Genomic DNA, 14,049 nt, shown 5'->3' with positions numbered 1-14,049 from the left:
GTCTCTCTGACAAATAGCTGTGTATATTACTTGATTAATTTTGAAACATAACACAACTGCGGTGTGATCTTACAGTCTTATTGTTTCTCCATTAAGTACTATTTCTTATTCAATGTATCCTTCCCGCAGCATGCAGGCCTAGTTTGATCTATTAAGTAGACTTTATCAACAATTCACTCATCGATTTGTTATGGGATGTTATTGGGGATGCATGTTTGAGCTATACCAGTGCTTTGAAATTTGCTATATAGGATGAGCAGGTAGTGCACACAGCTTAGGCAACAGCGACATCTAGTGTCTCTCAGACAAACAGCTGTGTACATTGCTTGATTGATTTTGAAACATAACACAACCGCAGTGTGACCCTTCAGTCTTATTGTTATTCCATTAAGAGTTATTTCTTGTTCAATGTATCCTTCACCCGGCATGTAGGTCTAACTTAATCTTTTGAGGGGTCTTTTTCAAACCTGCACACAAGTACTGCATAAGCAGATAACCTTTTTGCTCAAGTTACTAGTGAGTGGTGATTCAGCCGTTGTGGGCGGATAACACTATTTGGGAGGCCGTGCACAAAGGATTTTTCAGTGTGCCTAGCATTTTAAAATTTCAATAATCCACTCATTGACTTACTATGAGCTGAGGTTAAGGATGCATGCTTGAACTGGACGAATGCTATAGAGTTCACTATATAGCATTAATAGGTAGAGCACACAGCTTGTGCAACAGCGACATCTGGTGTCTCTCTGACAAATATCCTTGTATATTATTTGATTAAGTTTGAAACATAACGTAACAGCAGTGTGATCCTACAGTCTTATAGTTTTTCCACTAAGAGTTCTTTCTTATTTAGTGTATCCTCCAAACGGCATGTAGGCCAGCTTTTATCTTTCGAGTAGCCTTTTTCGAACCTGCAAACAATTACTGCAAAGGCAGATATTCTTTTTGCTCAAATTAACTGCAAATAGTGACAGAGGTAGAGAACAATGGATAAATATTATAACAGAACAAATTCCCAAAAATCCCAACACTCTTCCGCAAACACAAGGACGGGGAAATCTAAAAATAACGAAGGACGAGCTACTGCTCCTTCTTCTCCGGTGCATAACTCGGAAGAGGAAGATTCTTTAAGCGCCCCCTCCTCTCCCACTCAGGTCCCAAAGGTTCCCTCGGCCGCAGAAACGGCCCAGGAAATCTCAAAAATCATCATGCCATTAATTGATAAAAAACTGGAAACCTTACAAACTGCATTCGATGCAGCCTTAGCTAAAATAGATACCAATACTACCCGTATTGCTTCCCTGGAGCAACGGACCAGTGATTCGGAGGACCGGGTAGATTCAATACAACGACTGGTGGATACCCAGACCTCCTCCATCCAAAATCTCCAGGCTAAGGTTGATGATATGGAAAATCGTCATTAACGAAATAATCTCCGTTTCATTGTTATCCCCGAAACGGTTAGGGGCCCTAAACTCCTTGAGTTCCTCACAGTTGACCTCCCCAAAGAACTGGGGACCCAAGATTCCCCTTTCCTAGTGCATATTGAACGGGCACACAGATTGGGACCAGAAAGACCCGATTCTGCGGTTGGACCACGGCCTGTTATAGCCAAATATTTAGACTACCGCATGAAAGAGGCAACTCTGGGTGCTTATCGCAAGATCTCACGGTTAGAGGTAAAAGGGTCAAAAATTTTAATCTTCCAAGATTTTTCGGCCTGTTTCCCAAAAAAGGAAGGAATTTGTAGAAGTATGCAAACTACTCCACGACAGCGGTACACGATTCCAACTATTGTACCCGGCTAAACTGCGGGTGCAGGAAAATGGCCGCAACGTATTTTTCTCTGACCCGACATTGGCTAAAACACACTTTGATAGGGTATTTCATGCAGGGGGACCATCTGATCGCTAAGTATAAAGTGGTTGATTTAATTATGTATATTAAGATGTAATGCCAGTAGATACTACAAGGCTACTCGAGATGATCTGATGTTTGGTTTTTATTTTGTTTTTGTTCTTCTATTCCTCATGTTTTTTTGGTATATGTTCATGGGTGTCAATACTCTAAGCGTATTGGTCACTCTTAAGATGTTCGGTTACGGAAAATTTAGAAAATGTGAATTGAAGCATTGTTTGTTTGTTAAGTCGGAGCTGCCGGGGCCTACACCCTCCCCCTGTCCCCCTAGATATTCGACCCCTTCCGATGGCTGGGACGGAGGGGTTCTTCTAACATGCACATACCACACGGTAAAATGGTTTCCCAAACTGGGTGTTGGATAATGCAATCTAATCCTCAACCCATCCCTTCTTTGAATACCCCTGCTCCTCTAAAGCTAATTTCTCTATCGTCCTAGTGGATGCTGGGGTTCCTGAAAGGACCATGGGGAATAGCGGCTCCGCAGGAGACAGGGCACAAAAGTAAAGCTTTCCGATCAGGTGGTGTGCACTGGCTCCTCCCCCCCATGACCCTCCTCCAAGCCAGTTAGATTTTTGTGCCCGGCCGAGAAGGGTGCAATCTAGGTGGCTCTCCTAAAGAGCTGCTTAGAAAAGTTTAGCTTAGGTTTTTTACTTTACAGTGAGTCCTGCTGGCAACAGGATCACTGCAACGAGGGACTTAGGGGAGAAGAAGTGAACTCACCTGCGTGCAGGATGGATTGGCTTCTTGGCTACTGGACATCAGCTCCAGAGGGACGATCACAGGTACAGCCTGGATGGTCACCGGAGCCTTGCCGCCGGCCCCCTTGCAGATGCTGAAGTAAGAAGAGGTCCAGAATCGGCGGCAGAAGACTCCTCAGTCTTCTAAAGGTAGCGCACAGCACTGCAGCTGTGCGCCATTTTCCTCTCAGCACACTTCACACGGCAGTCACTGAGGGTGCAGGGCGCTGGGAGGGGGGCGCCCTGGGAGGCAAATGAATACCTATTTTGGCTAAAAATACCTCACATATAGCCTCCGGAGGCTATATGGAGATATTTAACCCCTGCCAGAATCCGTTAAGAGCGGGAGACGAGGCCGCCGAAAAAGGGGCGGGGCCTATCTCCTCAGCACACAGCGCCATTTTCCCTCACAGAAAGGCTGGAGGGAAGGCTCCCAGGCTCTCCCCTGCACTGCACTACAGAAACAGGGTTAAAACAGAGAGGGGGGGCACTAATTTGGCGTTAGAAATATATAAAAAATGCTATAAGGGAAAACACTTATATAAGGTTGTCCCTATATAATTATAGCGTTTTTGGTGTGTGCTGGCAAACTCTCCCTCTGTCTCTCCAAAGGGCTAGTGGGTCCTGTCCTCTATCAGAGCATTCCCTGTGTGTGTGCTGTGTGTCGGTACGTGTGTGTCGACATGTAGGAGGACGATGTTGGTGAGGAGGCGGAGCAATTGCCTGTAATGGTGATGTCACTCTCTAGGGAGTCGACACCGGAATGGATGGCTTATTTAGGAAATTACGTGATAATGTCAACACGCTGCAAGGTCGGTTGACGACATGAGACGGCCGACAAACAATTAGTACCGGTCCAGACGTCTCAAAAACACCGTCAGGGGTTTTTAAAACGCCCGTTTACTTTAGTCGGTCGACACAGACACAGACAGGGACACTGAATCCAGTGTCGACGGTGAATAAACAAACGTATTCCTTATTAGGGCCACACGTTAAAGGCAATGAAGGAGGTGTTACATATTTCTGATACTACAAGTACCACAAAAGAGGGTATTATGTGGGATGTGAAAAAACTACCATAGTTTTTCCTGAATCAGATAAATTAAATAAAGTGTGTGATGATGCGTGGGTTCCCCCCGATAGAAAATTATGGGCGGTATACCCTTTCCCGCCAGAAGTTAGGGCGCGTTGGGAAACACACCTTAGGGTGGATAAGGCGCTCACACGCTTATCAAAACAAGTGGCGGTACCGTCTATAGATAGGGCCGTCCTCAAGGACCAGCTGACAGGAGGCTGGAAAATATCGTAAAAAGTATATACACACATACTGGTGTTATACTGCGACCAGCGATCGCCTCAGCCTGGATGTGCAGTGCTGGGGTGGCTTGGTCGGATTCCCTGACTGAAAATATTGATACCCTTGACAGGGACAGTATTTTATTGACTATAGAGCATTTAAAGGATGCATTTCTATATATGCGAGATGCACAGAGAGATATTTGCACTCTGGCATCAAGAGTAAATGCGATGTCCATAACTGCCAGAAGATGTTATGGACACGACAGTGGTCAGGTGATGCAGATTCCAAACGGCACAAAGGTGTATTGCCGTATAAAGGAAGAGGAGTTATTTGGGGTCGGTCCATCGGATCTGGTGGCCACGGCAACTGCTGGAAAATCCACCGTTTTTACCCTAAGTCACATCTCTGCAGAAAAAGACACCGTCTTTTCAGCCTCAGTCCTTTCGTCCCTATAAGATCATATCTGCCCAGGGATAGAGGAAAGGGAAGAAGACTGCAGCAGGCAGCCCATTCCCAGGAACAGAAGCGTTTTACCGCTTCTGACAAGTTCTCAGCATGGCGCTGAGACCGTACAGGACCCCTGGATCCTACAAGTAGTATCCCAGGGGTACAGATTGGAATGTCGAGACGTTTCCCCTTCGCAGGCTCCTGAAGTCTGCTTTACCAAGGTCTCCCTCCGACAAGGAGGCAGTATGGGAAAAAAATTCACAAGCTGTATTCCCAGCAGGTGATAATTAAATTACCCCTCCTACTACAAGAAAAGGGGTATTATTCCACACTATATTGTGGTACTGAAGCCAGAAGGCTAGGTGAGACTTATTCTAAAAAATTTTTTGAACACTTACAAAGGTTCAAATCAAGATGGAGTCACTCAGAGCAGTGATAACGAACCAGGAAGAAGGGGACTATATAGTGTCCCGGGACATCAGGGATGCTTACCTCTATGTCCCAAATTTGCCCTTCTCACTAAGGGTACCTCAGGTTCGTGGTGCAGAACTGTCACTATCAGTTTCAGACGCTGCCGTTTGGATTGTCCACGGCACCCCGGGTCTTTACCAAGGTAATGGCCGAAATGATGATTCTTCTTCGAAGAAAAGGCGTCTTAATTATCCCTTACTTGGACGATCTCCTGATAAGGGTATAGTCCAGGGAACAGTTGGAGGTCGGAGTAGCACTATCTAGGATACTGCTACAACAGCACGGGTGGATTCTAAATATTCCAAAATCGCAGCTGATCCCGACGACACGTCTGCTGTGCCTAGAGATGATTCTGGACACAGTCCAGAAAAAGGTGTTTCTCCCGGAAGAGAAAGCCAGGGAGTTCTCCGAGCTAGTCAGGAACCTCCTAAAAACAGTGCATCATTGCACAAGGGTCCTGGTAAAAATGGTGGCTTCCTACGAAGCAATTCCATTCGGCAGATTTCACGCAAGAACTTTTCAGTGGGATCTGCTGGACAAATGGTCCGGATCGCATCTTCAGATGCATCAGCGGATAACCCTATATCCAAGGACAAGGGTGTCTCTCCTGTGGTGGTTATAGAGTGCTCATCTTCTAGAGGGCCGCAGATTCGGCATTCAGGATTGGATGCTGGTGACCACGGAGCCCAGCCCGAGAGGCTGGGGAGCAGTCACACAAGGAAAAAATTTCCAGGGAGTGTGATCAAGTCTGGAGACTTTTCTCCACATAAATATACTGGAGCTAAGGGTAAATTATAATGCTCTAAGCTTAGCAAGACCTCTGCTTCAAGGTCAGCCGGTATTGATCCAGTGGGAAAAACATCACGGCAGTCGCCCACGTAAACAGACAGGGCGACACAAGAAGCAGGAGGGCAATGGCAAAAACTGCAAGGACTTTTCGCTGGGCGGAAAATCATGTGATAGCACTGTCAGCAGTGTTTCATCCCGGGAATGGAAACTGGAAAGCAGACTTCCTCAGCAGGCACGACCTCCACCCGGGAGAGTGGAAACTTCATCGGGAAGTTTTTTCCACATGATTGTAAACCGTTGGGAAATACCAAAGGTGGACATGATGGCGTCCCGTCTGAACAAAAAACAAAAACAAAACGGGACAGGTATTGCGCCAGGTCAAGAGACCCTCAGGCAATAGCTGTGGACGTTCTGGTAACACCGTGGGTGTACCAGTCGGTGTATGTGTTCCCTCCTCTGCTTCTCATACCTAAGGTGCTGAGAATTATAAGACGTAGAGGAGTAAGAACTATACTCATGGCTCCGGATTGGCCAAGAAGGACTTGGTACCCGGAACTTCAAGAGATGCTTACAGAGGTCTTATGGCCTCTGCCGCTAAGAAGGGACTTGCTTCAGCAAGTACCATGTCTGTTCCAAGACTTACCGCAGCTGCGTTTGTCGGCATGGCGGTGGAAAGCCGGATCCTAAGGGAAAAAGGCATTCCGGAAGAGGTCATTCCTACCCTGGTCAAAGCCAGAAAGGAGGTGACCGCACAACATTATCACCACATGTGGCGAAAATATGTTGCGTGGTGTGAGGCCAGGAAGGCCCCACAAAGAAATTTCAACTCGGTCGTTTCCTGCATTTCCTGCAAACAGGAGTGTCTATGGGCCATCAAATTGGGGTCCATTAAGGTTCAAATTTCGGCCCTGTCGATTTTCTTCCTTGACAAACTTCTGGACTTCAGGAACTGAAGCCAATTCTTTCTGGGAGTATTGCATATACAACCCCCTTTTGTGCCTCCAGTGGCACTGTGGGATCTCAACGTAGTTCTGGGATTCCTCAAATCACATTGGTTTAAAACCAGTCAAATCTGTGGATTTGAAGCATCTCACATGAAAAGTGACCATGCTCTTGGCCCTGGCCTGGACCAGGCGAGTGTCAAATTGGTGTTTTTTTCTCAAAAAAGCCCATATCTGTTTGTCCATTCGGACAGGGCAGAGCTGCGGACTCGTCCCCAGTTCTCTCCCTAAGGTGGTGTCAGTGTTTCACCTGAACCAGCTTATTATGGTGCCTTGCACCTACTAGGGACTTGGAGGACTCCAAGTTGCTAGATGTTGTCAGGGCCCTGAAAATATGTTCCAGGACGGCTGGAGTCAGGAAAACTGACTTGCTGTTATCCTGTATGCACCCAACAAACTGGGTGCTCTTGCTTCTAAGCAGACTATTGCTAGTTGGATGTGTAATACAATTCAGCTTGCACATTCTGTGGCAGGCCTGCCACAGCCAAAATATGTAAATGCCCATTCCACAAGGAAGGTGGGCTCATCTTGGGCGGCTGCCCGAGGGGTCTCGGCTTTACAACTTTGCCGAGCAGCTACTTGGTCAGGGGCAAACACGTTTGCTAAATTCTACAAATTTGATACCCTGGCTAAGGAGGACCTGGAGTTCTCTCATTCGGTGCTGCAGAGTCATCCGCACTCTCCCGCCCGTTTGGGAGCTTTGGTATAATCCCCATGGTCCTTTCAGGAACCCCAGCATCCACTAGGACGATAGAGAAAATAAGAATTTACTTACCGATAATTCTATTTCTCGGAGTCCGTAGTGGATGCTGGGCGCCCATCCCAAGTGCGGATTATCTGCAATACTTGTACATAGTTACAAAAATCGGGTTATTATTGTTGTGAGCCATCTTTTCAGAGGCTCCGCTGTTATCATACTGTTAACTGGGTTTAGATCACAAGTTGTACGGTGTGATTGGTGTGGCTGGTATGAGTCTTACCCGGGATTCAAAATTCCTCCCTTATTGTGTACGCTCGTCCGGGCACAGTACCTAGCTGGCTTGGAGGAGGGTCATGGGGGGAGGAGCCAGTGCACACCACCTGATCGGAAAGCTTTACTTTTGTGCCCTGTCTCCTGCGGAGCCGCTATTCCCCATGGTCCTTTCAGGAACCCCAGCATCCACTACGGACTCCGAGAAATAGAATTATCGGTAAGTAAATTCTTATTATCCTGGAATGTGGGAGGCCTCAACTCTCCCATTAAGAGAAAGAGAGTGGTGAACCACTTACGTAAATTTCACCCAGATGTTATATTTCTGCAGGAAACCCATTGGGAGGCGGGAGGCGAATCGACACTGCGGGCTCCATGGCTGGGCGAATGCGTTTCATCTAAATTCCGCAATAAAACCAGGGGAGTGTCGATCCTATTCAGAAAGATGTCCAATACTCTATCACTAATTCTATACTTGACTCAGAAGGAAGATTTATAATTTTAGACGCAATCATATGGGGAACAAATTACACACTAGTTAATATCTATGCACCCAATGTGTCAACCTCGGAGTTCTTACAATCTTTGGCTCAAACCCTGGCGCAGCGACAGAATGGTCTCCTAGTACTTGCAGGAGATTTTAATTCAGTAGATGACCCAATGATTGATAAACAGCCTGTCCCACAGAACCCTTCATCAGCTTTTTACACACAAAGACATTTCCTCAAGACAACACTACAGCTTAGTGACATTTGGAGGCTCTTTAACCCAACCGACCATTCTTTTACCTTTTTCTCGGCAGTACATGGCTCCTGGTCTAGAATAGATTCCTTTCTCATAGGTGATCCCTTGGTGTCACGTGTTCTAAAAGTAGACATCCATAACATCCTGGTCTCCGACCATGCCCCAATTACACTTCATCTCACCAGATCTACGTCAGCTGGGAACTTTAAGCCTTGGAGATTCCCGATTTACTTATATAATTCGGAAGACTTTCGTCTTTTTCTAACAAATAGTTGGATGACTTTTACTGACGACAACATTGATTTTTGGGAGAAACCAACTACATTCTGGGGAGCATCTAAGGCTACTATGAGAGGAAGCATAATGGAGTATATCTCCAAACGGAAAAAGAAAGTCTCTGCGCAATACCAAGCTCTTCATGCTTCACTAACGGCTGCTTTGCGAACATACATAGATTCCCCTTCCCCAGATAATAGACAGATATACACACAGGCAAGACAGATGTTGGATGATTTTCTGCTGTCCCAGGCACAGCGTGATCTGACTTTCTCAAAATCTAAATACTTTCGGTGGGGCAATAAAACTGGACGTTTGTTAGCCACCATGTCCAAATTGAGCGCCCCAAAGAGATTGATCACCGCCATTAAAGACCCGAACTCGTCTTCAATTGACACAATGACCTCACGTATCCTAGCACACTTCGAAGCATACTTTTCCAATTTGTACGATGCACGTCCATTTGATCAGACATTACATGACAGTATTTTGTCTGAAGCAAACCTTCCCAAATTGTCTAGTTCACAAAATGAAGTATTCAAACAGGATATCACACTTGAAGAAATAACTAATGCTATTTCAAAGCTAAAATTACATAAATCACCAGGCCCAGATGGGTTATCTAATGAATATTACAAAATACTTCAGGGACACACAGCACCTGCTTTGGGGGAACTGTTTAATGAAATTCTACACAACAGTACATTTTTTCCTCATTTCAACAACTCACACACAATCATGATTCCCAAACCACAGCGTGACCCCCAGCAAATTGATTCGTATAGACCAATTACGCTACTTAACACAGACATTAAAATACTAACCAAAATTGTGGCGGATAGACTCCAGCTGCTGCTTCCGCAGATTCTCACTGACCACCAGCTGGGATTTGTTCGCCATAAACATCTAGTCAAAGGAATTCGAACAGCGATAGCAGCGGTAGTAAAATCTCATGGAGAACCACACACCCAAAATATTCTCTTAAATCTGGATACGACCAAAGTGTTTGATACTGTTTTATGGCCACATTTGTTTGGAATTCTTCATGCACGGCAATTTGATCCAGTGTTCATTAATCTTATAAAATACATCTATACTACTCCCTCCACCTCTCTAATAATAAATGGATACAGTAGTAACCCTATAATGATGTCTAGGGGTACCAGACAGGGTTGCCCCCTTTCCCCTATTTTATTTAACTTAGCTATAGATCCATTACTTAGACTTTTTCAAGGGGGAGATTACTTTAAGGGAATTCAGATTGGTCAAAAAGAAATGAAGTTGACCGCTTTTGCAGACGACATTTTGTTGTTTGTTGGGGACCCAGCAGAATCCCTGGATAGGATATTCTCTCTTTTAACTAAGTATGGAAGGGTATCCGGCTTCGAAGTCAATAAGTCTAAATCGGTGGCGCTTCGTCTTGGAACTCCCCCCTCTCGCGTTTCTTTTAAATCCACTATCCCAATAATGTGGGCACATCAACACTTTACTTACCTTGGGGTTAAAATCTCACATAATACTTTTCTCCTCTACAGTCTCAACTTTTCCACTGTTATTCGCTCTATAGCAACAGAGTTAGATGGATGGAAGGGGCTATGGTTGTCATACTTAGGTAGAGCGAACCTTATTAAAATGATTTCATTCCCAAAATTAATGTTTTTAATACAGGCACTCCCTTATGTTATCTCGAACAGAGACGTAAAGTCGATTAACCGTAGTTTTAGACAATTTATTTGGAAGGGCAAACACCCGAGGATAGGACTAAACAAGCTACAACAAATGAAAAATAATGGGGGGATAAACTTTCCTGATGTCCAATTATACTCATATGCAGCGCACGCCAGATACATTAAAGATTGGCTAACTGGCCGAGATCTTTATGCGAACACATCACTAGAAAAGGAATTCTTGGAAGGAATTAACCTTACAAGTTTTCTTCATTTATATGACTGCGAAATTTCACCGGAAATACGTGATAACCCATTGCTCTGGCATACTAGGAAAACTTGGCATGTACTAAGACACAAATTTGGATTAAATGCATACAAATCTCTCTTTCTCACCTTTGTAGATAATCCTGAATTTCAGAATGGGCAGGCTTCCTACCCATTTTTTAGTTGGCAGGCCCTGGGTGTGAGGACCGTGAGAGATTTGGTCTGTGCATCGGCAAGGAGGCCTTCCACGTTCCGGGACGCTGGGGAACGCCATCCCTGGATGGCGGTCTACCCTATTGCATTCTTACAGGCCCAACACTATATTAGCTCTATTATACGTCCTTTCACAATGTTGGACTGGAACAACCCACTAGACACATTACTACAAAATCAAAGCTTGACACAAAAAGCCATTTCCTTAACGTACAATTGCATACGGCAAGTGTTTATACCAGACAAATCCTCTACGACCCTAGCTCCATGGCTTTCACGACTTCCAAACATATCATCAAACGATATACTTCGTTCTCACACCAGAGCATGTGCTCTATTGCCTTACTCTCCATATACAACTATGTTTCTAAACATACTGCATAGAGCTTACTTGTCCCCTCACAGAAGTTTCTTGATAGGCAATTCACTAAATTCCAACTGTTACAAATGTGGAGCTAACTCAGCGGATTTATTTCATTGTCTTTGGGAGTGCCCCGTAATTCGAGGTTTTTGGACTCGGGTCAGGAAATATTCTGCTGATAGCTTGGTCAACTATATCCCTATGACACCTGAATGGGCCCTGTTTGGATTGCTTCCCCCTAATATTCGTACATCACATGGGGGCAAGAGGCTCTTGCTGGCTATAGGAGCAGCGGCCTGCAAAACCATTTTACAGACTTGGTTACAACCCTCTCAGCCACTGTTGGCACTTTTTAAAGCTAAACTACACTATCTATTTAGAATGCAGTGGGTGGAGGTGGTGCTGGATAGAGAAAACAAAGTTGAGAGGTTCTTTCTAACGTGGGAGTCATATATAGCTACCCTGTCGCTTCCGTTAAGGATCCAAATCCATAATAGCTTTAAGGATACAGTTTGGTATATGTCGCAGGTGGTCGCTAATGACCCTCCGATTCCTCTGTGATATTACATTTTAGTTAATGTCGGATCTCGGATGGGGTATTCTATGCAAAACATGAAGTGTTCGGGGAGATGGCAGGGGTGGGGCTCTGGTGGCACGGCAGGCATTCAGATAGATTATGTTTGCTTTGACTTTTATTCTCACCTAACGTGGATAGATGAATACAAATGTGCTTTACAACATTAATGTGAAAATGTTTTATTCAATGATAACACGATAATTTGATATATGTGGTACTGTATGTTGATGGACCTACCTTTCGAAAATGTTGAACCGATTTACCACAATGTTGTTGAACTGACCCAATGATGCTTCAATAAAAATAAATTTGAAAAAACAAAAAAAAAAACACGGGTTAATGCCCTGATAACCCGGGTTGTGGCTCAGTGGAAAAGGGTTAATCCGGGTCCATTGACCCGGGAATCCAACCTGGCTAGCTAGCAGGGTTGTTCGCTGGAAGGACCTGGATTAAGGGGCAGTGTAAATGGGTCATCCGACCCGACTCCCATATACAGTATTTGGAGACCTGCAGGGACTCCGCTTCCTGTAGCGCTGACACACATCTGGGGGCGTAGCCTGTGAAGTCAGGGAGCAGAGCCAGATTTCCAGCGCTGCTGTACCCGTGTGCTTTGTAAACTGCTCTGACCCGGGAATAATATGGGTCGGAGCCGTGGTGTACAGAGATCAGTCCCGGGTCTGACCTGGTTTGGAACTATGGGGTAAATGTACGAATTGGTGATATAGGGGGAGAAGTGGGTTTAGCGCATGTTGTGTGCACTGATGATGCTTCTCCCCCATGTACTACAGCGGCAGTGCGTGCAGAATGACCGGGGTGCTGCTATCTAAAAGATGCACCGAGAAGCACTGACTGTTCCGACACCTGCAGCTATCGATTTCGACGGCTGCATTTGTGGTTGCTTATACACCACAGCCAGGGACATTGCGGTCCCTAGCTGTGCCGGGTCCGGGCTGCATGTGAGATCTCGTGTGAGGGGAGCAAGACTGCGCATCAGCACTAGGCTAATGCGCTGTGGGGCACAGGCAGTGATCGGCATCCCAAAAGTTAATACATCTTGGCCCTGCTGCTTCCTGCTTCGCCTCGGTAAAGAGGCAAAACAGGAAGCGTTATACCCGCATGATATACCCGCGTGAACCAACCATTTGCTCCCAAAAGCCAGAAAATGGGCAAAAACTGTCATTTTTATTCCAGTGTTTGGGAGCAAATGGTTAATTGTCATTTGCTCATATACATTACCAGATTTTCGATCCAACTAGAATTTATTGGACAGATAATCTTAGTGTGTAACCCGCTTTAGTCTTGACTTTGCGTTGCTCTCAATTCTGAATCGGCACCGCTGTGTGCAATCAAGAATGCAGAATGTTAACGGTTTGTGGTGATTTATATGGTGTGCGTAACCTGAGTCTGAGAGCAATTTGTATAAGATCATCATCTACTACATGTCTAGTCAGATCATCAGAATTTTTACAGCTGCTCAGTGTGCTATTTTGAGTAATGCATTGAGCGTCCTACTTCTTATAATGAGTGGACGCTGTAAGAGTTATGATATGAGCAAGAAATGGTGGTAAGGAGGATGCCTTAGCTTAGACTGAGTGTGTGCTGTTGGGAATCTAGGGGCCCATTTACTGTATAAGCAAGTTTCAGCTATTTAATGAAAAACTTATTGCGTATGATAAATTGTGCTCCAGCCAATCCGCTCCCAACTGTTCTTTTTCAGACACATGACAGGAGCTGATTGGCTGGAGCATCATTTATCGTATGCAACAAGTTTTCAATAGCTAAACTTTGTTGATAAATGTTCCCTTTAGTGACTTATAGTTTATAAATATGAGACTGCAGATATTCAAATCCCAAATACAGTGACACTACGTTTTACCAAGATCACGAGAGATGCACAACAACTATCGTCCTTTCTCTGTATGTAAATAATGCTGTTTGGGCAAGTCCCTGATATGTGCACCTCTTGTGAAACAGGAAAGCGGTTCTGGAAATTTGAGTCAGAAATCAGATGAAGATGACTTTGTAAAAGTTGAAGATCTGCCTCTTACACTTACTATACCCAAGGTATTTACTTCATTTGTGTGTGTCTAAGGAAGGAATGTGATAAAGTTCCCTCATTATATGAGTTACGGTCTCTGTTACTTGCCCCTAGGCAGATCTAATGGCTGAGATGGAAAAAGAGGGACTGAGAAATAACTTGTGTGATGAAATTCTGAATGGACAAGGAAATGGTGCTGTTGAGCTGGCAGGAGATGACTTGTCACTGAAAGAGCCTGGTGAGTTCTCTAGACTTTCTCATGTCAGGTTATTAC

General features: G+C 45.0%; 1 protein-coding gene across 10 annotated transcripts in view; it reads left to right on the top strand.

Annotated features, from left to right (window-relative positions):
* The window catches only part of PCM1 (pericentriolar material 1), a 528,103-nt gene that overhangs the window by 500,525 nt on the left and 13,529 nt on the right, over nt 1–14,049 (top strand). For 9 of the 10 annotated variants that reach the window (XM_063920820.1, XM_063920822.1, XM_063920823.1 and 6 more), the window contains 2 exons: nt 13,712–13,801; nt 13,890–14,013. In XM_063920820.1, coding sequence (XP_063776890.1) covers nt 13,712–13,801; nt 13,890–14,013 — 214 coding nt within the window. The remainder of the gene's footprint in view (nt 1–13,711; nt 13,802–13,889; nt 14,014–14,049) is intronic. The other variant, XM_063920821.1, reaches the window with a different exon arrangement.

This window comes from Pseudophryne corroboree, chromosome 1, assembly GCF_028390025.1.
Source record: "Pseudophryne corroboree isolate aPseCor3 chromosome 1, aPseCor3.hap2, whole genome shotgun sequence".
Taxonomy (NCBI): Eukaryota; Metazoa; Chordata; class Amphibia; order Anura; family Myobatrachidae; genus Pseudophryne; species Pseudophryne corroboree.
The sequence above is the reverse complement of the archived record's forward strand: the minus strand, read 5'-3'. Positions and strand labels throughout refer to the sequence as shown.